The sequence below is a fragment of the Phodopus roborovskii genome, unplaced genomic scaffold (assembly GCF_943737965.1).
Source record: "Phodopus roborovskii unplaced genomic scaffold, PHOROB, whole genome shotgun sequence".
Taxonomy (NCBI): domain Eukaryota; kingdom Metazoa; phylum Chordata; class Mammalia; order Rodentia; family Cricetidae; genus Phodopus; species Phodopus roborovskii.
This window is the reverse complement of record NW_026126407.1, coordinates 54,273,358-54,299,835: the sequence shown is the minus strand read 5'-3', so window position 1 is coordinate 54,299,835 and position 26,478 is coordinate 54,273,358. Positions and strand designations below refer to the sequence as shown.

The 26,478-nt window shown below is 40.9% G+C and overlaps 1 protein-coding gene across 1 annotated transcript in view; it reads left to right on the top strand.

The window, feature by feature from the left end:
* Positions 1 to 7,371: 7,371 nt before the first annotated feature.
* LOC127218769 (NFU1 iron-sulfur cluster scaffold homolog, mitochondrial-like) overlaps positions 7,372 to 26,478 on the top strand; it is a 188,782-nt gene continuing 169,675 nt past the window's right edge. Inside the window, exons 1-2 of the mRNA XM_051179751.1 lie at positions 7,372 to 7,401; positions 9,750 to 9,853. Coding sequence (XP_051035708.1) covers positions 7,372 to 7,401; positions 9,750 to 9,853 — 134 coding nt within the window. The remainder of the gene's footprint in view (positions 7,402 to 9,749; positions 9,854 to 26,478) is intronic.

Here is a 26,478-nt window from a genome sequence, read left to right as displayed (position 1 = left end):
AGGAATCCACTTGACCTGCAAGAGATCAATTCTATGATTTGATTAAAGGTTTAACCTTTCAGAATCCTGTGTTGACCCCATGTTCGCAGATAAATCTGCAAAGCTGATGGATCCCTGCTTCAAAGAGTTGGGCTCAAGCAAAGATAGAGTTTTAATTTCCATTGTTCCTAATATTGATGAAGCAGACCCCAGCATTGCCACTGGGCATCACTTTGGGTAGCTCTTGGATGCTCTTTAGCATTATTCCTTGTTGGAATGACAATCAAGCTAGAGCAGTATGCTTATAATGTTGCTTCTTAGGTGGTAGACTATATATATATTTCAGTGACTTCTGGGCATTTCTGTAGCAGGATTGACTTCTTCCACCTCTGCAATTTCTAGGATTTCATATGTAATAACAGTTTAACAATGAGTTTCAGTGCTTAAAAATTGGGAGTGTAAAACACTGGACTCTTCAACAGTTCCATCTGAGACCAGTTGTAATATTGGGAAGAAGAGGTCCAAATGTGAAATAAAATAGAATGGGAGAATATACACGATTCCAGTCCAAACCCTCCAAAGAAAATTATCTAATTATCATGAGAGGATGTGCTTAGTAAAACATAAATGAGAATAGTTCAGGTGTTTTGTCTGGGAGAAAGATCAAGAATGAATTCAGGTTACAATGCTATCATGAGATAACACACCAAAGTAATGACCAGCTACTAGAAGGCTAGGCGCCAGATGCTACAAGTGTGAGTTAAGGGAAAGGACTCCCACAAGTAAAGGGAAGGTGGATTTCCCTCCTTGACTCCTGATGATACCTGAAATGTGCTCTGTGTACTCTGATATTCCAGGGCTGTGTCACAGTAATGGTTTTTCACAGTCCTTAATTGGGAGCCCCACAAATTTCCAAACTCTTCCCACTTAAGAACTAACTTAAAGCTTCCTAGGATGTTATAAGCACATATTAAAATCATGATCAACATTTACTTACAAGGTTTGAAGAGCTATTCTCTGTGCGTGTATAATCTTGTTAAATGTAATTCATGCTTTGTAGTCTCTTTAGCAGATTTCTTATCCTCCTCCTCTTCTTTCTTCATCTTCTTCTTCCTCCTTCTCCCTTGTTAGGGTCCATAAAAAAAAGCTTTGCTTCATCTTGACTTAAGGTCAGAGAGTTCAAAACTATCCTTACTCTTCCAAGGTTAAAGTCATAAGAACTAAAGGACTAAGATGTGGCCATCTTATCTTAGTCTTAGTAGGTCTTACCGAAATAACAAAACGCTTGGTCTAAGGTTTGGTTACTCTTAACCCTCAAGGACAAATATCGAAAGCTTTAGTTTAAGGCATGGTTACTAAATGTTTGGAGAATTGAGGAAGAAAGTCTGCTTGTTCCTTGTATCATGATAAAGAAGTCTTCCCCTTTTGTTTGGGATATATAAGAATGTTGAAGAATAAACTTGGGGCATTCAGTATTCACTGGACTCCCCTCCTGATTCTAATCTGTGTCTCTGTCTTTTACTTACTATATTTACCTGCTGTTTCTCAATTCCCACACCCCCTCTCAGGTATGAACCAGGCAAGTCAGCTGGATCCAACTGAAGCCCTCCAGAGATGGGTAACTACACTCGCTCTCCCTCACACTCTTCTTCATCTCCCGCTTTTCCTCTTCCTTATTCTCCTCCAAGACAAGGTCTCATGTCAGTCTGGCCTCTACCTCCCTATTAACCCAGATTAACTCAGATCTGGTTTTAGACCTGTCCACCCCCCAAGTTCTGAATTTCCAGGCATGTGCTACCACATCTGAATTATTTGGTGCTATATTTTGAAACCAAGTCTTCATGCATGTCAGGCAATGAAACCTACTGACTGAACTATATCCTTGGCCCTTTCAAGTACCTTCTCATAGCTCCATTTTTATTCCCTGGGGGGGACTATCTTAATTAGAGTTTCTATTACTGTGAAGAGAGAGAACATGACCACAGCAACTCTTAAAGGAAAACATTGAATTGGGTGGCTTACAGTTTCAGAGGTTTAGTCGATTATCATCAAGGTAGGACATGGCAGCATGCAGGTAGACATGGTGTTGGAGAAGGAGCTGAGAGTCTTACATCTTAATCTGAAGGCAACAGGAAATAAACTGAGACAATGGGTCTGGCTTGAACATATATGCAATCTCAAAGCCTACCTCCACAGTGATACACTTACTTCTTCCAACAAGGCCATGTCTCCAACAAAACCATGTTTCCTAATAGTGCCACTCCCTTTGGGGGCCATTTCCTTTCAAACAATCACATTCCACTCCATGGCCCACAATGGTTTAGCCATATCATAATGTAAAATGTATCTAGTTGAACTTCAAAAGTCTTAGTAATCTATCATATTATCAACAATGTTTAAAAGTCCAAATTTCAAAGTCTCTTCTGAGATTCATGTAATCTCTTAACTGTAATCCCCTGTAAAACCAAAATTAAAAGGCAGATTACATATATCCAACATATAATGGCACAGGATATACATTATTGCTCTGAAACATAGGGAAGGGAGCACAATGAGGAAATACTGGACGAAAGCAAGACTGAAAACCAGCTGGACAAACTCAAGACTCTGCATCTCCATGTTTGATGTCAAAACACTCTTCATATCTCCAGCTCTTTCAGCTTTGTTGACTCCAAAACACATATCTCTCTTGGGTTGGTTCTACTTAGTGTTAGCAGTTTTCCTCAGCAGGTATCCCATGACTCTGGCATCTCTAATATCTTGCAGTTTCCAATGTAATCTAGGCTTCACCTCCTCAGCTTCACACAACGGCCTCTCTAGGCCTCCATTCAGGGACACCCCTGAGACATGCCTGACCTCAGCAATATTCTTTAGTTGAGAAGAATATTCCATAAGACCCTTTTCTATCCTTAAAGCCATAACAATGTGGCTGAAGCTGCCAAGCTCTGCTGCTTGATGGGGCTGGAACATAGCCCCTTGTTCAATTATATCTTCACAAAATTTCTGTTTTTCATGATCTCCTTCACTGCTTAAGCTTGGATGTCCTGGAACTTGCTTTGTAGACTATGCTGGCATCAAACTCAAAAGATCTTCCAGCCTCTGTCTTTGGAGTGTTAGGATTAAAGTGTGTACTATTATACCCAGCTCTAAGTTTTTTTTTACAAGTTGGAAACTTAGCTGGGTGAATTTTTTTCCTGAGGTCACCACTCCCTTTATTCCATTTCTTAACCTGTTTATTTCCTTGAACACAGCATTTAGCACCATTCAACTTTCCGATGTTCCTTTCTCTTCAAATTTTATATTTTGTAATTTACCCTGCTCAGATTGCTCTTTTTCATTACAAATCTTCATTAGAGTTACCACTAATAATAATACAACTGAGTCTATATGAATCTGTTTTGAGATTTCATTCGCCAATGGAATTAATTGATAATTCTTTAGCCTCAGTCAGACTCTTTGGACAAGGATAAAAGTCAGCCATATCCTTCACCAAAATATCACAAGAACTATCTCTAGGCCACATATTCATATTCTTATCCTCTGAAACCTCTTAACTGAGCCTCAACAGTTCAAATAACTCTTAGCACCATTGTCTTCCATAACTCTACCAGTAAGGCCCATTAAGCAGCACTTAAACCATTTCATTGTTTTTCTAACCCAAACTCCCAAAGTCCATATTATTCTAAACAAAAACATGATCAGACCTATCACAGCGATACCCCAGTCCCTCTTGGGTTTGTGCAAGAAAAGAGTAAGCATCTTCAGTACTTAGTGAACACTTTACTGACAATAAAACAGTAGTTGCTGTGGGAATAATATTGAACTTGACAAGGACTTAGTATACCACAAAAACTACCAACATAGTCTGTATCCTGACCTATACAATCATTCTCTTCTCTTCCAAATAAATTAAAACTGAAGTGACTGAGAAGCAAATCACTGGTGTGGCGGCTTCCACAATTATCTCTTGATACACTAGCCCTAAATCCACTCTAAGTGGACTATTGCAGAACCCCATACATATGAGATCAGAATAGTATAAATTAGAACTTGACCACTAAGCAATTGCCTTCCCAGGTCTGAGAGGCTATGGTAGAAATGAGAAATGAGTCATGTTGAAGTGTTCAGAAGCAAAACTGTGGCCATTGAAGACAGAAACACAGATTTAAGTTTCAGTCTCTTGGAAAAATAAATGGAGATACAAGAAGACACTTGATCTGTTCAGGTTGTAGTTCAGTTTGTAGGGTGCATTACTTGACATACATGAAGCCCTGTGTTCATACCCCTGTGTTCTACCAAATGTGATAGAACATGCTATACAGGCTATTATAATAATGGCTGGACAGCTTGCAAAGGAGATAGTTTCTATAGTGGGAAGTTTTGGTAAGGTTTCTGTAGATTAATTTGACATAATCTGTGCACTTACATTGTTATTAGGCCAAAGTTTTGCAATGAGCTCAGAAAATGAATGTAAAAATGCATAAAGTTTTCCAATAAACAAATTTGTATTTGTTGAACCAAAATAATTAAAATAATTAGAATAATTTGAGCTTATATATTTGATATGTAATTTCATTTTACAGCAACTTACTTTTAATAATAAGCATCTTGGTCCATGGGTGCAAGAAAAAAAAAACAACTAAAAAAGTAAGTCTGTTACTATTTGGATCTTGACAAAGCATTTAGACAGGCAGATTTGGTTGCACCTAAATCAAAGGCCCCATTAAGACTGTGTTATACATATTTGAGCGAGTAACATATAAAATTGCCTTGCACAGTTCCAGATACATACTAAATGTTCAATGTTTTTCTTTAATATAAAGGAAATAATTTACTGAAGTTTTGTTATCATATGCGTTAGTTATGGATTTGATTGCTACAAAGAGATACCATGACCATGGTAACTTTTGTAAAGGAAAACATTTAACAGGGAGGTTTACAGTTTCAGAGACTTAGTCAATCATCATTACACTGGGGCACTGCAGTATGCAGGCAGACATGGTGCTGGAGCTGAGGGTCCTACTTGATTGGCAGGCAACATAAGGTGAACTGAGACAATGGGTGTGGCTTGAGGATACGAGACCTCAAAGCTCACTGCCAGGGTGACACACTTTCTCCCAGAAGGTCACACCTACTGTAACAAAGCCACACCTTCTAGTAGTGCCACTCCCTGTGAACTTATTGGGACCAATAGCCTTCAAAGTACCACACCATAATGGCATGATTACTATAATACATACCACAGTAGTTAAAAATTGATGGACAGAAGTTTAAAAAGCATATTTTCATCGTAGAAAAATTGAGAAGTTAGATCAAGTTGCAGATCTTTCCCTCTGTAATATTTGCTTCCCACCTGCAAAAGTCTGCATGCATACATGCATGCATGTTCATTTTCTTTGTAGCAAGGGCCTCTTTTAACAACATTTTTCTTTCCTTTCTTGGCACATGTTTTGCTTTTGTTGGTATTGTATGAATCCCAGGAGGCAATGCTGATCATCTCTGATAGATATACTAGGATATTTAATGTGTATATATGTTTAAATATTACCATTTTAACCAAATTTTTGAAGTGGACACTGACATTGAAGGCTTGTTTTATGATGATTCCTGTATGAAGTTTGCATATTGACTTCCAGTTTTGGCTGCAACAAAATGAGATTGTGAATAGCTGTCTATCTGGCCAGTAGATGGCGAACACAAACTCTCCCAGCTTGTATTGTAAAACACTATGCCAGCACATACAAAAAGTGGTCAACAAGAAATTAGGTGCAGACTCAAGCATTTGGGGTGATTTTTGACTGTGTCTGACCAATGACTCCTTAGTGAAAGCAAGGAATGATGGTTGAACTACATTACATTCATATTAGATTTGCTTTTCTTTGTACTGTGTGGGTTTCATTATGCTTAGCTAAACTTTTTATCCCTTTTAATTTTTTTTTTTTGGCACAAACTACTAAATTGAATACTCTTTACAAATAATACCATCTACCTATGTGTCTTACTAATGAATTTACTCACTCTTCAAGTGGCAACCATGGAAGAATCAGGTGTCAAGCCAACTTACAGAACACCCTCTTTAATTAAGAAGTATTCTCTTTCTGCTCAGGTGTGTGGGGTATTGAATATACAGCCAGTAGCTAAGACATACCTAAAATCAAAATGAATGTGTGTCGTGCTTGGACAGATGAGCCTCCAACCTGCCAGGATGCTGGAGAGTGATGGTTTTTACATTTGAAGGTAGCTGTTCCCAGCCATAAAGTTGGAAGGCAGCCGGCAGCCTATCCACTTTTGGCAGGTTTGAGTAGTCCAGATGTCCATCATGAAATGGGTTATTTAATGTATCTGTGGGCTGTTTGCAAAATGGGAATGCCTCCATTTTCCCAAACATCAAGTGGGCAAATGCCAAATGTCTCTGCCATCCACCCCGACTTGGACATGGGTATTAAGTGCACATAAAGGTTCCTTTCTATTCCATCCAATGCAAATCAAACATTTGCATTGCAATTCATGTCAACTTAATTCTATTTCTTATACAGAAGGAGCTCCATTAGGCCATTCTGCCAAATAGTCACTGTCTGGTCAACCTCTTCCCTATGGGGCAATTATCAAACTGATCTGTTGCTGTAAAAGTTGGATATAGCATGATACTAACCAGTGCTCATCTTCATCATAATTCATCATCAGATCTGACAGACCCCAAAAGAAATGAAAAAAATAAAACAGTCAAACTCTGATTTCAATGAGGTTCCTTTAAGACATGGCACTGAAAGAAATAATTGATATTAGACAGAAACCACATCTAAGCTTTGTCTGGCTGTCAACATCAGATATCTTGCTCTGATCCAACTTCCTAAATTCATGACTTTACATTTTATGTGAGTGTGTGTAGTAAATACATATTGATATGTGATTTATATCATTAAAAATATCTTTTGAGGCTGGGGAGATAGACCAGTTGTCGAAGTGCCTGTTGTGCAAACATGGGAACCTAAGATGGATCCCAAAAACCTGTGTAAAAAAGTCAGGTGTTATAGTTTATAATCCCAGTTTTGAGTAATTCACTAAGGAATCAGCCTAACTGAATCTGAGTTCCAAGTTCAGTGAGAGACCCTGTCTCACAAATGAGGTGAAGAGACATTGAGGGAGACAGTTGGAGCCAATTTCTGGTCTTTTTACATGCACACAGATGCACATACACCTGATTCACACACATGTACAAACACTCACAAAGGCATGTACATCAACACATAAACACACAAAATTTTAAATGAATGCATTCATTTCCCAAGATGGGGGGAATCAGTTTTCAAAGGGCTCATACCTCATGGAAAACTCTGTTAAGGTTTGAAAAGTGATGGTCATCTGAATGTCCATTCCCTATTTTTAATCAAAATGGCAGAGTGGATTGCGTTAAGTGCTAATGTAAGTTATCATAAACATTTATGAATGATACCCCCTCTGAGTGTCCTGGTGAAAGAGAGAGAGAGAATGGATGTGTTAAAGAACTAAGTTACAACAGGATGATACTATGAAGAAGTATGGAGATTTGACATGTGACCTTTTTATGGTGTCTTCTATATCCAAATCAGCTCTAGGGTGTTGATGCTTAGTAGGTAGGTTTAGAACATGTTGAATCTATTTGTCTAATATTACTGGCCCTCCATATAATGTGTAAGTGTTACAGATTTGCCCCTTACCAGATGGACTTACCTTTGTGTTCACAATCCAGTACTTTTGGAGCAGATTGTTCCACTGCTCAGTGGCTGACAACTTGTTCTTCCTTTGCCTTGATGCTGCCTCTGTTTGGTAAACCCTTTGAGAAGGAGCCCCTGGGTCCCTGTGGTGGGATCATCCATATTTGTGGAAAGCTGGAAAAAAGTTTAGATCTAGTACAGAGGATCCCAGATTTCAGGGTGGTGCCCCACAAGAAAAGGTGCCCTTTATTAACCTCATACTTGTTAGGGAGCATGCTATCATTTGAAATACTGTGACAAAATAAAACAGCAAGTCAGATTCAAGGAGAAAATGCTCACTGTATTGAAGGACTCAGCCCAGGGTCACTGGTATCTGGGTCTCTAGAAAGGTAGAAATATTGAGGTGCAGAGTGGAGTGTTGAAAGCTGCTTACCTCATGGAAGTTAGTAATCTAAGAATGAGAGAGAGGAAGAGGCAGGGAGCAAGATATACCTATCCCCAGTAACTCATGTCCTTGAACTAGACCCCATCTTCTAACAGCCCACTCAGCTTTTAAGTAATCAGCAGATTAAGTTTGAGCCCTCATCAGCTAATCACCTCTCAATAGCACCTCCTGCTGGTGATCAAGCCTCCAAACATATGAGCCTTCTAAGCAATATTTCACATTGAAATGCTAACGGTGAATATCCAGGACTCTGTGTGTCTGACAAATAGTTTCAGATAATTCTGACATTGATGGTGAGTAGCTCACAAGCTCACATGTGTCAGTGTACAATAGGGATTGCTTCACCTTAACAGATGATGGGCAAGAGAACCCTCCTGATAGTAGCTTCATATAATTAGGTTGGTGCAAAATCCATCTGGGAAATTTACCACTCAGGAGGTGACATACCTTTTGGCATGGACAGATTTAGGGGATGGAGACACACTGGTAAGAGAAGCTGCCTCAACCAGGAAATTGTACTGATAGTTTGAGTTTAGCACTTAGGCCTTTTGAGGGATCTACTCTCTGAGATATAAACTTGTGTGTATTTTGTGGGTGGAGTTTAGGGACTCAGAGGAAAAAAATAATTGAGTAGCTATTGAGAGGAACAGAGAGAGAGAGAGAGGTCATATATAGCAAGCCTCAATTTCAATAAGGGGCAATTTAGTTCCTATTATTATTGTTAATATCCCTTTAAATTTTAGTGATCAGACTCGGTAAAATCAGAACAAGGATGTGTTCTCCACTCTTTCCCTCCCCCTCCATTTTCTGTGTCTCCCTCCTGGTTTTCAGTTCCTTTTTAAGTGGTAATGCTCGCTTCAGACGAGAAATTCTCTTCCTTATATTTTAAATACTGTGGGAAGTCAGATTTTTGACAGCTCTCATCTGCACAAATGTGGTGTCAAGCAAAGGAGTGGAGGTGGCGAGAGCAGACACACTTTCTGCCTGTATGGAGGTGTGCAAAGTGGCTGATTAGCTGGATATTTTTAAAGTTTCATGGGTGTGAGGCAGCCCGCGCTAATGAGAGTTTTAGGGGATTTCTCAAATCTAAAGTGAAAGGTGCCAAGAGTGGAACATGACCTTGGGGCTTTCCTGTACATGTTAACTAATATTACAAAGAACTCCCAGAAAACCCTTGAAGTAAACTTCAGCAGGAGGACATGGGAAGGAACAGGTGAGGCAGCCCAGACTTGGACTGCAGAGCTAATGATGGCTGCTATAAATAGATGTGTTCGGAGGATTAGGATAGAATACCATAGGTAGTCTGTTAAGAGCAAGACATAGAAAGCTTTGGAACCAGAAATCAGGGCCAAAGGTACACAATGTAGTGTTTTATTTGGAAGAAACATGAAAGGCAGTTGTGCCTCTGGTCACCAAAGCTCAAGACTGATAGGGTTTCCCACCGACTCTGGCTCTTTCAAGAAGTCAAATTTGTCATACATTAGGATGTCTGGTGAGTATAACTGGAAAGGAGTGAGTGGGCTTGGGTGAAGTAAGGCAGGTAGTGAACCCTTAGCTGCTGCCCCATCCTCATGGCAGCTTGCACAAGGTACTTTGCTCTCCCTCTAAAGGCACCTGTTTCTGTTTTGCAGGTGTACAGCTGGTGCCTACAAATAGCTGAGGAAATCCGCAAGTTCATGCAGATGCAGCTGGCACCCAGGATTGAAGCTTCAAACTGTCTGCTCTCTGCTCTCTAGTAGGTACCTAATAAGGATCTGGGGATATCTGGAGTTATAGGGGGTAAGTAATACTGCTGGTGGTGGTTGTATTTGCTACATTTCATATTCGCACAATCAAAGAACTGTCAATAAACACATAAAGGAGTAGTTTATTTTGTCTTACAGTTTGAGGAGATAGACTTCTCACAGTGGGGAAGTCAGGGCAGATGCTCAAAGTACATCCACAAACAGAAGCACAGGGAGAGAAATGCTGATGTCCAGCTCAGTTTTTTTTTTTTTTCTTTTTATTCAGACATAGAACCTCAGCCTATTTAGGGTGTTTCTTCCCAATTCAATTTTGCCTGTCTAGAAACTTCCCAAATCTTTGTTCCCTTAGGTAATTCTAGATTCTGTCAGGTTGACAATCAATATTAGTCACCACAGTGGTCTTACAAAGAGACTAATGACATCAGAATCAAGAGTATTAAAAGGTTAGTTGCAGACTTCACTGGAGTATGGCCACAAACAGGTCTATTGTGCATTGTAATCAAAGACCTAGGTAGCAAAGGCAGAGTGGGGCTCCCTGGATTTATCATACTGGAGGGAAGCACGTTATTATAGTACAGTTTAAGTCCAATGAGGGAGACTGGTATCCTGTGGGGAAACTGAGGCACCAAGTGAGATATGTGTGAAACTGGAATTATTTATGCTCATGCTGCCTGGCACTTACAAAAGCCAATGTGTAGAGAAGGATTCAGATCTTTACTATGTGCCTTATTCAGTGCTGACAATATGGGAAGACAATGGACCAATACCCTGGTGGTTCTGTCTTCAGTCTCATTTCCAGCAAGCAAATTTTATAGGGAAAAGTGAGGTGAGGACAAAAGCAGTCAGTGTTCTGGGCTCAGGCTTGTCTTCAGGTCAGGCGGTCAGTCACATTTGTAAGACTTGTGATGTCCTTGTGGCTCCCCTCACCCACCCCCTCCACAGTTCTTTTGTTCTGTTGGTGTCTGGGCCCAGATACTCCTTAAAACTCCTTGTTTGGGTTGTGTCTGCTACTATCAGCCATGCACTTCTCCAGGAGCATCTGGGCTGGGAGGGGCTTAGTTCAGATCAAACCAACCATGGACAGTGTGTGCTCACTAAACTGTTGATAAAAATGTATGCTCAGATCCCTTTTTCGCTTTTATTGTACAAAGCACTGCTGTGTCTTCTTGTTGTCCCATGGACTGGTGCTGGGGAAGGAAATGCTGACAGGAGTTGTGACTGGGTTATGAGGAGATGCAGTTGGCTCAGGGACTGACATTCTCTGGAGTCAAGAAAAAGGTTGAGGTTAAAGGATTTTATGCTTTTCTGGACCCTGGCTAATTCTCTTCCATTCTGTCAGTACTTAGCAGCTCAGGTTTCCTGTTTCTCAGCCTCATGGTGAGTCTCCTCACCTGTGTGCATGTGGGAGACCTGGAAGCTAAAAGTCCAGGTCTAAAGGCAACTTTGTCAACATAGAGTCAACCTTGTGCAAACCCATACATATTCCTATAAAATTTTGTCATCTGCAGAATTCCTAAAAATGTCTTTCCTTAAGTAATTTGCAGGAGACTGTGGGAAAAGACACAACCAACCCTCCTGTCATGACCATCTGGGACGAAGCCCAAAGTGGTGACTCTCTGACTTGAAATATCTTTGAAGTTGCAAACTTAATCATAAAAAAAAATCACATGCATTCTGTATCCTGCTCTATTATATATTCAAATTGACTTTATTATGGAATAATGCTGCCCTCCCCAAATTGAAAGATGCTCCCCCCTCCATATATTCATATGCCTCCTGGTACACTGTGTGGCCTAGTTTAAAAGCCTTTTGAAAAGAATAAAGTAAAAAGATAAGAAAACTATAAAACACCGAATAAGTGCAAGGCATTCATAGACTTCTTATTTATTAATAAATAATCATTTTTAATAATTAATGCCAATCAAATCCACTTAAATGGACCAGGTCCTTTAGGAATTAGAAGCAGACTTAGCTACAGCTAAAGAAACACACACACACACACACACACACACACACACAGAGAGAGAGAGAGAGAGAGAGGCGAGACACAGAAAGACACAGAATCACCCTTCTTGACTAATCTCCATTGAGCATTTTCCTCACCTGTGCTACTGGCTTTTAGGTGAGGTTTGGTTTTCATCTTATTTGATAAAGGTATTGAAAGCTATAAGAAAGGCACAGAAAAACAACAACCCAACTCCTCACCTGTGATGCATGGTGTTGAATATTCTCCAAACATTCATTTTATTGCTTGTCCATAATAGTATTGCACAATGGGTTTTTTTTTAATGTTATTTTTGGAAGAGGAATAGAGACCTGGGGAATTAAGCAATCCTCTCAAGGATACACAGTTTAGCTGCAGTATAGTTTGAAAACAGAAGTCTATTATGTGTAGTCTTGAGAAATATTAGAATAGAGGAGGTGAAAGATTGACTATGGAGGAGACTGCATACAAGCTGTACCAGGCTTTCCATTGATCTGGGTTTGAATCACCTCTGCTCCTGTAAACAATCTTGATAAACCCATCAGTTCATTCAACTCAGTGCTCCAACTCTGGAACACAATTTACGTTTGTAAATAAAGTTTTATTAGCACACACCCATGGTTGTACTGTCTGCATCTAGTTTGGTACTATAAAGACAATGTTAAATTGTTGCAACAGAGACTTTCGTAGAAAGATCGAACTGACTCAATCTAAAGTTCTTATTACTCATTGCAGTCATTATTTTTAGAAGAGTTTCTGTGAACTGGATCCTGATGTCTAACTGAATGAAGAGCTAGCTGAGATCCAAAAGGTGATGTTTGTTTTGGTTCAGAAGAGGAAAGATGCTGGTGGGAAGTCTTCATCCATCTATGTTGGCTTCGTGCTCAAACTGGAACCAGCAAAGCTCTGCCTAACCTACCTTCTGCAGTCTGTTATCTATGCTTGTTGTATAGTTGTTTCCTCTGAATAAAAAAATCATCGTCACAGAAGGCAAACACAGCTTAAAAGTCATGTGGTTTCAAAAACGTGTAGGGTTACAAGGCTCCACTGGCAAGGTGGACAAGCAGTGACAATAGTTGATGAGAAGGGCTTCCCTCTGAGTAGCCAAAATCCTTGCAAATGGTGTAGGGACTCCAGGCTGGGGCAGGACATTTTGGTGGAAGCTTTTAGCCATTCATGCTGTATAAATAATGTTAATAAATTCACTGGGCATGGGTAGCACCATTCTTTTGGTCTGTCATTATTGCCCTGTTTTGGATGAATAGATATTTGTTCACATTTCCCCCAAGAAAAGTCACGTAACAGCCTTCTTCACTAATAGGAAAGTCAGGGTAGCTTTTCTTCTGTATTCTCAAATTTCAAAGAATCCAAAAGGAAGGGGTTCTCCCCTCTTTCTCTGCACTCTCACGGGTAAGTTTGACAAGTCCAGTTGATGAGCTGTTGAGAAGGGAATGCGACTGCTATGTGGTGTATACAACAGCAAATCTAACAATGCCCAAACTATGGAGTCTTATTCAGCTTCCTTCTGTAAAACTCTCTGCAAGGTTACATTTTTTAATGGAATTTCTCCTGCTTCCCTAACTCTTGCAGTTGTTTGGAAACTGTGAGCAAACAATTGTTGTGCTCTTCCACAAGTAAGTCTGTGGTTGCCTTTACTTCTTTGTGTAGGGTTGAGGGCTCTTGGGCTTTTCCCTCTCCATTTTGGCATGCCTATTGTTGTCTTTGTTCAGCTCATGTTTAGGCAGTTAGTAAAACAGGCCATGAATTTGAAAGAGAACAAAGAGTGATTTATGGGAGAGTTCAAGGGAGGAAAGAGAAAGGAAATGATATAACAATATTATATTTTAAAAATGAAATAAATAAAATAAAAAAGAAAATTACAAAACTTAAATAAAACCAAATAAAACCCTCTACTAAGAGTTCTTTGTCTTCCTCAGTTCTTTGTCTTCCTCAGGCTCCAATTTTTTTTTTTTTGGTACCTATAACACTCTTCCATACCAGTTCTACAGCAGAATGCAATAAAGAAGATGACTGGTGTATGATGTGAATATACTCCAAATGTTTCTGGATGGGGACTGTTTTAGCATGGAGATTCTTATTCATGTTCTACCTTCCAGATTAGCACAATATTTTGTTCAGAATGTTTATAATTTTGGGGGTTTCCTTTGTCTACAAATAACTCAGTATCATTGCTAAGATGAAAAGAATTGCTGTTTCTGTCGGTGGAATGTCAGAAGGGGGGTGGTCCCATGACTGTGTACTTATCCCTCATGTGGTCCGGGACTCAACTCAGACCTCGTTATCTATGTCTTTTTCCAACTCTGTACAGAGGAACCGTATTTCTGTGTTGAAGACACCATCTTGTCCTGCACTTACTTCTGGTGAAGTGTCAAGAGGGAATCAGGGAGGCCAAGAACATTTTCGGGAAATGTAGTTTTTCTTGTTCTACATGGATCTGGTTACTGGAAGCATGCCTCAGCTGATCTTCCTTCATTTCTTATTGTCCAGAGCTGGATAACATGCCCCTTTCTAAGCCAGTCTCTGGAAGAGGGGAAGTCTTTGATAGTGATTGGTTTGTAATAGTGGTAATTTTTCAGCAGAGTCAAGGACAGTGGGTATCATTAATGGGTATTTTCAAATACTTATAGTCTTAGTCCACACTGTCTTTTCATTCTAGCACCTTCGTGTGAGTGGGTGGGAGTGTGGGGTTTAAAAGGAGAGTCATTGTTATCAATAGAACATGGGAGGGTTTCTTGGCTTACTTTCACATGGGATGAGGTTATCGAATTAGAGGGAGTTGGAGAAAGCTATACCATCCTAAACTCCACCCGTTCCCACTCTCATCACAGCTTATGGAGTTTAAAGAGAGAGATGGGATAGGATGAAATGTCAAAAGTGCCTTCCACTGTTATTTTGGGACTAGATGATAAGTTGAGGACAAATATGAGCTCCTTTCAGTTCAAGCTTGATCTACTTATTGAGGACACTTCTAGTTTTTCCAAAACAGGACAAAATACTTCCTTGCCTGAAGCAGATGGATGGCATTTGAGTCTGGCATTCTGAGATTTACAGTTCAACAAATACTTCATACTACACTGCAGTTTAGTCTATGACCACTCTACTCTGCACTGGAAGTCCAGTAATGAATGGCAGATATGATAGGAACAATCAAAGGGTAACAATACAAAGAAATAATCAAGAAAATAAAATATAAAGATAGATGTTATTAAGAACAGAGCAAGAGATGAATGTTAAGTAGACTTTTGGATGGAGGGCTCCAGGGGTTTTGTGAGGAGGTAGCATTTGATCTAAGAGCTGGGTGTCATGACACAATCCCATAACTCTAGAAGGTGAAGGCAGAAGGATTAAGTGTCAGGCAAGCCTGGGCCACATACAAGTCATTTTCACAAAAAAATTCTTGGAAAGCATGTGGGACTAGGAAGATTGAGTCAAGGGAGGAATAGATAAAGGGAGGAATAGATAAAAGGAGAGAGAGAGAGAGAGAGAGAGAGAGAGAGAGAGAGAGAGGCCATAAAAGAGGGAGTCACTAAAGGTTTGAAGAGAAAACTGACTCTAGAGAAATGTCCAGAGACCTATAAGGATGACCCCAACTAACAATCTGAGCAACAGTGGGAAGGCTACCATAAATGCCCTTCCCTGATAATGAGATTGATGACTAACTTATCCACCATCATAAAGCCCTCATCTACCAGCTGATGGAAACAGAAGCAGATGCCCACAGCTAAACACTGAATCCAGATGCAGAAAGAGAGGAGTAATAAGAAAATGGGGACAAGATCAGACTACAGAAACCCACAGAAACAGCTGACCTGAACAAGGGGGAGCTAATGGTCCCCCAGACTGATAGCTGGGAAACCAGCTTTGGACTGACTCAGACCCCCTGAATACGAGTCTCAGTTAGAAGGCCTGGGCAGTCTAAGGGACCTCTGACAGTGGAACCAGGATGTATCCCTGGTGCACAAAAGGTCTTTAGGGGCACATTCCCCTTGGAGGAATACTCCCTTAACCTAGAGGTAGGAGGGAGGGCCTAGTCCCTACTCCAAAGGACTTGACAGATTTTGATGATCCCTCCTGGAAGGCATCACCTTCCCTATAGAGTGTGTGGGAGGGAATGGGATGGGAGGGTGGTCAGGGGAATGAGGAAGGGGAGGAGGGACAGAGGGAGGGAGAGAGGGAGGGAGGGAGAAAAGGAGGAAGGGAGGGAGAGGAAACTGGGACCAGTATTTAAAATAAGAAAAAAAAAGTACTATAGATAGGAATTGTTTAAAGCAGAGTACCAAGAAAAATAGCTCAAGTCCAAGGTGAGTACAGAGAATAGGGGTGGCCTTGAGGTGGGGCTGTGACTGTGAGGTGGAGCTGTGGGGTGGGGTTGGGGATGTGGCTATAGGGTAAAACTGTAGCTATGGTTATGGTGTGGGACTGTGGCTGGGGCTGTAGGGTGGGGCTATGGCTGTGGCTGTGGGGAGGGGCTTTGGGGTGGGACTGTGGCTGTGGGTCATAGTTGTGGCTGGGGCTGTTGCTGTGGCTTTCCTGAAGGGCTCTTGTGAATCCTGTAGAGCATCTTCTTCAAAACACATTTTTCCTGACTGCTCTCATACTAGCACAAGCAACATGGAGAGGGAATACAGAAAACACTTCAATAGCAGCTGTGGGCCTTCATGAGCACATTATTTGTTATTATGTTGTTTGAGTTGTAGGCTGCAACTCGCATGAACATTGCTGTTTGCACAGACTTACTTGCCTGGCCTATCATGGTCCTGGTTAATGCAGGCATCTATGCAATCTTCCTGTGTTTTGTGGCTTCCCGAGAGAAGTGCCATCGTGGATTCAATAAAGGTAGCAATAAAGCCCATATTAATAATGTATGCAGAGCTATATATGTCTATTTATAAGGTGCGGAATTACAGTCCAAATGCATTCCTCCTGTCCTCAGATGCATATAAGTAGCCTGAACTGTGTTAGATGAGATTTCCATCCCAACCTGACACTCCCTTTCACCACATTGCATGTTAAAGACTGAGCTAAGTGCTGTACCGGCCCTGGGACGCAGTACCCCTTGGATCTGGGATGATTATTTATGCAGGGAAGAGGAGATAATGTAGTCCTGGAAACATACTGTGATTCACAACTGAAAAGAGGAATATATAATTGGAAAGAGGGAGACAGATGTGCTTTCTTGAAGGATATTATTTTCTGAGAGGAGTTTACTGAGGTAGCTGAGTGAACATGAATCTAATATGGGTAGTGTTCCTACTGTGTGTTGGAGAATATCTTAATATATGTGTGATATGTTTGCTCAGCTCTTTATATTTTTATAAGGAAACAAACTGAGGACAATGACTTTTAGGAGTTACTTAATTATTTATGAGGACCTACTATGTGCTAAATTACATTATAATCATTATGTCAATTCACTGACTCCTCATTAACTCACAGTGTCCATCAGTCAGTATAGATTATATATTGCTGATATGACAAGTGACTTCATACTTCATAATTAGGCTTATATCTTGCATCATAATAATCTCTGTCTGGGAAAACTGCTAAAGATTATCAAAGAAGCAAGGGGATGTCTGGTATCCCCACACACGCTCTTACACACACAGACACACACATCACACACACACAGACACATCACAAACACACACACACACACACACACACACACAAATAGACACACATACTGCAGTTGAAGCTTTACCACTTGGCTGATAGACATTTGCTCATATTCAACTGGCCCGGGCAAGAAGGCCAGTGGGTATTTTAAGTGTGACTGGCAAGAACCTAGCTATTAACAGAGGATGTTTGGAAGTCTCCCTGTGTTTATGACCACTGAGGTTTGGTGGCCTCCCCAGCAGAAGGGTCTTGAGAAGGCTGCTTGGTTAGAAATGAAAGGCCTCAGGCCAGCTGCCCTGACTCATCTTTGTTCATGCCTGTCTTAGATGGCCTTACCTAGAAACCAGTCTAGCCATCTGAACAGTGACATGTCTAGATATCATGTTCCCTCTTCCCAACCCATGTCCCCATCTGTAATCTCACCAAATGGCACAAGGCAGGAAGTAGGAAATTCACCACTGTCTCTACTTTCTTTTCCCTGCACTCTTACACTTCAGTTACTATACCCTTCTCAAAACATTCCTCCCAAATTACATGGCTTCTTCCTCACAGTCTTCACTATCTCTGGCTGGAACGATAATCCTCCTTTTTGCTTATGAGACTTTGCCTTTAATAGTATAACTATTACGAGCATCTTGCCAGATTAAAATTCTTCTTCCCATGCAATGAACCCCTCACAAATTACAGTTCTATGAAGCAACTGTTTAGTGGACAAAAAAGTGAAGAAATACCAAGAAAGCATCTAGATAAGAAAAGGAAAAAGTAGAGCATTACTCACTGCAGTGAAATGATCTTGTATAAAGGAATTACTAATGAATCTATACTCTAGAACCCCAAATCTAAACTACTAGAGATAATCAATAATTTCAGAAATTGGTCTGGCTACATTTATCTATAAAATATATAACAATCAGCTGTACTTTAACACACAAACACCATACAAAATGAAAATAAAATTAAGAAAATAATTTTAATTTTTACAATATTAGAAGACAACATCCTAACTAAATATCTTATGCCACCAAGTAAAACCTCCAGTGCTAGCAATTGGTTACATCTTGTTGAGCTATTGTCCCAAGGGGTCCCATAGACCCTTCCAAATATCGCAGGTTATTGCCATCCACCTACCATCCATGGTACCCATGCTCAGCCATGTACCCATCATCCATGGTACCTGTGTACAGCCATCCAACCCCATCTACACACATACAAATAAATAAATGTAATAAAATTTACTTAATTTATAAAATAAAAAGCAGATACAATTTAGGTACAGGATTTTCTTGTTTTGTTTTGCTTTTTTGTTTTTCTAGGCAGGGTTTCTCTGTGTAACAGCCCTATCTGTAACTAGCCCTGTGTAGACCAGGCTGGTCTTGAGCTCACAAAGATCTGCCTGCCTTTGCCTCCCGAGTGCTGTGATTAAAAATGTGTGTACCAACACTGCTCAGAAGGTATAGGAGATTTCAAATGTAGGTTCCTTCTTACACAGGAAGACTGCCTAAGAAGGTATGCATAAGCCTTTCCTTGGAATGATTGCGGGGTTCAGACAGAAGGAGATATGGAGATGTGTGGCTACTGCAGCAAGCAGGGGTCACACCAGAAAGCCTTTACCAGTTTTGAGCCACCCAGAAGAATGAGAACATTAAATTTGTATTTGACCATTATGTGGTATTTTAGAGGTGAGGAAGAAGTTTAAAAAAAAAAAAATCACACAAAGCCCAGTTGACACTCTATGTGTCGACAGGATGGGTAGGTGGGGCCTGCATGGAAAGGTCCTGGGTTATCAGACTAACTTCTGGGTGTCTGGCTTAGCTGAGAGTGAAGGTGGTCAGTCTCACCTGCCAAGGTGGGAATCCCAGTGGAAGATATGGGGAATAAGATGAATTTCACCTTGGTCAAGCCTAGTTTCAGATGTCTGTGTGTCTTCAGGTCCCGATGTCAGATCTATAGGCTACAGCCACCAACCTCAAGGCCACATTCAAGCAAGCATTATTTTCATATTATTTCTTAATTTTGCCTATTTGCTTATGTGTATGAGTGTGTGTGTGTGTGTGTGTGTGTGTGTGTGTGTGTGTGTGTAAGTGTGGAGGCCAGAGGTCAACTTGGAGTTTCCTCCTGAGGCACTGTCATCTTGCCTCAGGATAGGCCTGGAGTTCTAGATAGACTAGGCTTGTTAGCCATCTGATCCAGGGATCTGCCTGTCTCTGTCCCTCCAGCATGAAGATTACAAGCAGGTGTGAGCATATTCTGCCTAACACATGGGTTCTAGAGAATTAACCTAGTCCCTATAGCCTGTACAGCAAGTGCTTTACTGACTGAACCCACTACCCTGTCTCCTCATCACATTAAAAAAATCTACTGACAGGTGCTGATATTGAAGCTACTGCCACATGTTTGTGTGAGCTTGGATGGCCACATAACTGTTCTGCTTTGATTTTATCACCAGTAAATTTGGGAGAATGGCAACTCCTCCCCATTGTTGCTCTCAGGGAGTGTTGGGATGCTTTGGAATCTATACATAAAACTGATTAATGTGTTCTAAAGTATTGTATACATGGGAGGAGCTATCACCATAACAAATAACCATATAAATAATAGTTGTCTGAGTAGCAAAGGGTTTTTGAACTTGTGTTTTTAAGATTACAAGTTACAGGGCTGGGAAATTAGCTCAGCTGATAAAGTACTTGATATGCAAATGTGAGGACTTGATTTCAATCCACTCAACACTCACATAGAAACAAACAGCAACCACAACTACAACAACAAACAAACAAACAAAAAAAAAAAACAAACAAAAACACAAAAAAGCCTGACTGGTGGGGTTAGAGAGATGACTCAGCAGTTAAAAGCACTGAGTTCGGTTCCCAGTGTCCATATTAGGTGAAACCCAACCTGAAACTCCAGTTCCATAGACTCTAACACACTCTGCTGCCATCATCAGCCATCTGAACTCAGGTGTACATTCCTCCTGCCCAGATACAAGTAAGTATCAAAATGTCTAAAAAATGACTGAATTTGCTGGTGTGGGGCTGGGTTGCGGGGAGTAGAGAAAGGCAGAGCCCTGAAGCTACCTGCATCAATGAGCCTTGTGTCCTAATGATGATTTCTTAAGGCTGGAGAGATGGCTCAGTGGTTAAGAGCATTGTTTTCCTTGTATTAGGATATGGGTTTGCTTCTCAATACCTACAGAGGCTAACAAGTCTGTGCCTCTAGTTGCTGGGGATCTGACACCTTCTGGTCTCTGTGGGCACGACAGGAACATGGTGCACAAACACGCAAGCAGGCAAAACATCATACAAATAACAAAACAAAGGAGACATTAAAATATTTTAAAATAGGTAGATAGTTCCTAAGGAAAAATGCTTGATGTTGGTTTCCATATGAGTGCATGTACCCCCCCACCACAACACACACACATGCATGCATGCTTACACCAAATAAATTGAACACATGGATACAAGTGCCTCAGTTAATTGTGAACATGTCGATAAGTTCCTGGCATCTGCTTGGCTACTCACTGACATTCTGCTTCTACATTTGTTATCTGGCAGACCCTTCCCTGTAGTAACAGGCAGAGAGAATAATTTTGTAGCCAAGGAAATAGAACCACAGAAGACCCAAATGTACTACCCAGCACCACATGGGATTTCTTGTGTTCCTTACCCAGGACATTTTGTCTGTGTCCATGTGGAAGATCAGATGTTGGCTTCAGTTTTCTACCTTAATCACTCATCACCTTACTTTTTGAGATGCAATCTTATTAAATCTGGAGCTCAGTGTGGACTAAACTGCCTTGTAAGAGAGCACCAGGAACCCACCTGTCCCTTCCTCTCCAGCACTAAAGTTACAGATGAAGCTGGAGATGTAGGTGCTGGAGATCTGAATTCATGTCCTCACGCTCGGGCAGCAAGCACTTTCCTCGTTGACACATGGCAGCTCCCTGAACTCCATTTCTAATGTGAAAGATAAGTGAAGGGTGGCCTCAATTAAGACCTCTAACATCTTGCTTGTCTTTTAAATATAACCAGATATAGTGGTAATTGGCCAAAATCTAGCACTCAGCTCTTCTTTATGCACCGACTACAACTAAGAGCCCCAATTTCTAGACATGGGAAAGATGGGACACTCTTTCATCAATCACTCAAATTCAGACATCCCCTCAGTTTGTTAATGGGAATGATTTCATAGGCTTCATAATTGGTAGGTACCATGTTCTCTATGTATGATCTTCTCCCCCCATTCTCCTCAGGGAGTCAGTTACTTCTCACATTCGTTTATACCACCCTTATAGACTGAAGACTTAGGATCATTTTAAACTCATCTTGCTTTTTCTAATGCCAACCTGGCAGGCTATTGGCTGCATCTAAACACACTTGATTAGTATGGAGGCAAATGGGTAGTTAGAAATACTCAGCCAGGCAAGTTACCTGGAGCAAATGATCCCATGCTGGAGCAAACTGGAGACTTAACGAGCAACCCAGGAAGATCTGGAGACAGCCTGCACTGCGCCAAGCCTTGGCAGTTGAATGTCAACGTTGGTGGGTCCCACGCCGGCAGCCTCCTACCCTCCGCTTCAACTCATGCCCGCTGACATTTTCCTTCCTTTCAAATTGGCAGCAGGAGCAGGGAAAACCTAAATTTAACCTGCAGAGAATATACCACATGACATTTGTGGGCTTTACCATGTACAGTTTAAGACTTTGAAAGCTAATTTAGCCATTTGATTCCTCTGTAAGTGACGAGGGTTGATACACCTGAACTTCTGTCATTGTTAGCGACCATGGTATCATTCTGTCTCCTGAGACTTCATTCTTTAATAACTACTATTGTAAACCCCAAAGGATAGCACTAATGAGTATTTGAAATGCCATATTCTTGGCACCAGGCACTGGTTTTTAAGAAATGAAGAAGAAAATGACTAAATAGCACCCATCAGTCCCTCATTGTGGTGGCCAGAGGTATGAGGACTGTCTTAGGCGTGAATCACTTGGTCATTTCCATGTCGTCCCTGGATCTTCACATTCTAATTACAAGCAATTAAGTTGTTTTTAGACCAAATCTTAATTAACTCAAGTCTCTGTGATCAAGACTCTTAAGATGAGAAGACATCCACATAATTGTAATGCAAGAAAATGACAACAACATCCAAGTGGACAAGCTTTGGTGGTTATGGTGGTTACTTTGTAAAAGTGTTTCTCTGTTTAGTCTGACTTTCCAGTGCAGAATACAACTAGTCAAGTTTAAACTCCTAATGAATTATATTTTCCCAGAACCCATTATCACATATCATATGTATGTATGTATGTATGTATGTATGTATGTATGTATGTGTATGCGCGTGTGTGTATACATATACACATATATATTTATATATGTGTATATGTATATATTTATTATTTTTTCTTATTTTACATATTGATCCCAGTTACCTCTCCCTCCCTCCTTCCCATGCTCCCCGACCCCCCCTCATCCCACCCCACCCATACTCCACAGGGAGGGTGATGCCTTCCAGGAGGGATCATCAAAATCTGTCAAGTCCTTTGGAGTAGGGACTAGGCCCTCCCCCTGCCTCTAGGCTAAGTGAGTATCTCTCCATGGGGAACATGCTCCCAAAGTCCTTTTGTGCACCAGGGATACATCCTGGTTCCACTGTCAGAGGTTCCTTAGACTGCCCAGGCCTTCCAACTGAGATCCACATTCAGGGGGGCTGAGTCCATCCACTTCTGGTTTCCCAGCTATCAGTCTGGGAGTCCATTAGTTCAGCTCAGCTGTCTCTGTGGGCAAGCCTAGACTTGTCCTCCATCTCTGCAACTGGATTCCAGGAGTTCGGCTCAGTGTCTAGCTGCATCATCACACATCTTAAAGCTAACAAGCACATTATATAATAGCCTCTGGGGACTTTCTCCCTGGTATTCTTCTAAGCACTCATGACATGCTGCAGCAACTAAGTACAGTTCTATTAACTGCCCTGAGTGTTCTGCTTTTTTTTGACACCTTTGTGCATGTCCTTAATGTACATATCACAATCTTTTAATCTACATATAGTGACATGGTGATCATAGCCAATAGGTGAGTTTATCCACCCCTAGAAGTGTGTATGGCAAGAGTGCTTCACTGTATTCTTTTGAGTGTGTGTGTGTGTGTGTGTGTGTGTGTGTGTGTGTGTGTGTGCAGATGCCACAGGTGGACATCAGTTGTCCTCCTAGATAAATAACCACTGTATTAATTGGGGCAGGGTCTACTGGTGAACCTTTAACTAATCAGTTTGGTTTGTTCAGCCATCCAATTTGCTCTGTGGAGCTGCTCTTCTCCTCTTGAATACAAGGATTGTCAGACAACCACCATGGACAATGGTTTTTGTGTAGAAGTTGGGGACCTGAAGTCTGGCCCTCATGTTTGTGCAAGAAGTGCTTTGCACACCAATCATCTCCCTTCCCCCTAATACATATTCTCTCAGCGAAATATCCAAGTACAAGAAATTAAGTTATGTTTGTTAGGTCTCTAGACTTCTTCACCCTATTTATAGATGCCCACATCCTTTGACCCTCATCTTCCCATTTCTTCTCCTTCCCCATCTCTGCTTGGAAACCACTGCTGTTTTATATATTGTTCCTCTGTGCATTTGAGTTTTTATTCACAGGATTCTACATGTAACTAAATTTACCTAGTATTCCCTTGATGGGGTATGTCCTTCTGTATGCTGTGAATATATGTTTCTCTTATTGGTTGAAGAATAAAGCTGCTTTGGTCAACGGACTTGCAGAATTTAGTCAGGCAAGAAACCCAAACAGGGATAAAGAAAGGTAGTAGGCAGAGTCAGGGAAACACCAAGTAGCTGTCAAGGAAGCAAGAAACCCGGGCATCACTGGTAAGCCAAGACATGTAGAGATACACTGATGAATAGAAATAGGTTAATAATTAAGAAAGAGCTAACTAGTAAGAAGCCTGAGCCATTGGCCAAAATGTTTATAATTAATATAAGCCTCTGTGTGTTTAGTTGGGACTCAACAGCTGTGGTACAGTGGGACAGAAACTTCCATCTACTTTCTCCCTCTCTTCCTGGATTACCTCTTTTGAGTTTATGTGGTGACAAATGTTATAAGATATCTTATATTTAAAAACAGAACAGTGGTCTGGAGAGATCCTCAGCAGTTAAGGGCACTTGGCTGCTCTTTCAGAAGCTCTGAGTTGAGTTCCTGAATCCATAGTGGACAGCTCACAACTGTCTGTAATTCCTGCTCCATGGGATCCAATATGCTAGTCTGACCTCCAAAGGTCATACTTGTGGAATAGTGTCTATTTAATAGTATCTATCCATCTATCTATCTATCTATCTATCTATCTATCTATCTATCTATCTATCTATTTATCTATCTATCTAATGCAATCACATATTAAATTTTTATCTATCTAAATGTCTATCATCTCTCTCTCTCTCTCTCTCTCTATATATATATATATATATATATCTCACACACATAAAAATTTGAACATTTGAAAAAAAATCTTTTCATAAGTGCTAATGGGCATCTAAATGTACCACACATATAGATATAGGCATAATTATACACATAAATACAAAGATATAGACTCTGTTTTTATTGTTATTTGTTTTGATTTTTGCTTTTCAAGACAGGATTTCTCTGTGTAATAGCTCTGGCTGTCATGGAACTTACTTTGTAGACCAGACTGGCCTTGAACTCACAGAGATTCACCTGCCTCTGCCTCCCAGTTGCTAGGATTAAAGGCATGTAGCACCACTACCCAAATAGATTCTGTATTTTATGTTTTATTTTCATCTTAAGATTCCATATACAACACTTATATAGTGTTTACTTTTTATACCTGCCTTCTTTTTATTTTTGGAACTTTTTACTTATCCTTTGTGATTCTCATGTCATGCATCCCATTCATCTCCTCATCCCTTTATATCTGCCCTCTGTCCTTGCAACCTCCCCCATCCTACACTGACAGCATAAAATTTAAGAGAATACAAAAAAATGAAAAATCTTGTCATGGAAGTTACAGTAAGTGACACAGTATACTCTTTGGCAATACATTTTTACTTGCGAGTGTTCCTTTCAAAGAGGCATTGATCTGGGTCGAGGCCTTTGATTTCTGCTACACTATCAATACTAGGCTCTCCATGTGATTCCTCTTGGATATCCTGCAACTTTTGATCTGCAGAACTGGCTCCTTCATATACTCCAGCAAATCATAGATGGCATGGATTTTGGGGTGCTCCAACTCATAACCTTGGTTCTTGGCCTGCATGGTTGCAGAGTTGGTCAGCCCACCAGCTTTCCCTCATCATCACCAGCAGGGTGAGCTCTCCAGCACCATCCAGGCTAGCTCACTCTATACAGTAGGCAAGGGGCAGGGCAAGTTCTCTAATTTCATGCCTTCAGGGCCGGCTCACCTAAAAGAGTCATCTCTATTGTGCTACTCAGGGGAGGTGCAGGCCTGCTCTTCCAAGAGCTACAACTGGTGAGGGCCAGGGATAACAGTCTTGCTCGTATGACCTCAGAGCCAGCTCTCCTACCTGTAGGTGATGAGTGCCAGGAGAGGGCATCTCTCCTTCAGCTATGCCACAGTATGGCAGAAGAGGGGCAGGGTCAAATCTCCCATGCTTGCATTCTTTGGGTTGTCTCATGGATGTCCCTGTTCTGGCTTCCTTTTATTAAATTTATTTTTAAGTATGCATCTCTTTGAGTTTGTACATGTGAGTGCAGTGCCTGCAGGGGCCACAGGAAGGCATCAAGACTCCCCTGATACTGGGTTTACAGGTGGTTGTGGGCTGCCTGATGTGGATGCCAGGAACCCAACTCTAATCCACAGGAAGAGGAGTTTGCGCTATTAACCTCTGATCCAGCTCTTCAGCATGTATTTCATGGGTTTAATGTTCTTCAAATTTATTTATGTTATGACAAATGATAAAAATCTCCCATGTTAAAGGATGAATAATATTTAGAAGCCTATACAGATATCGGTATG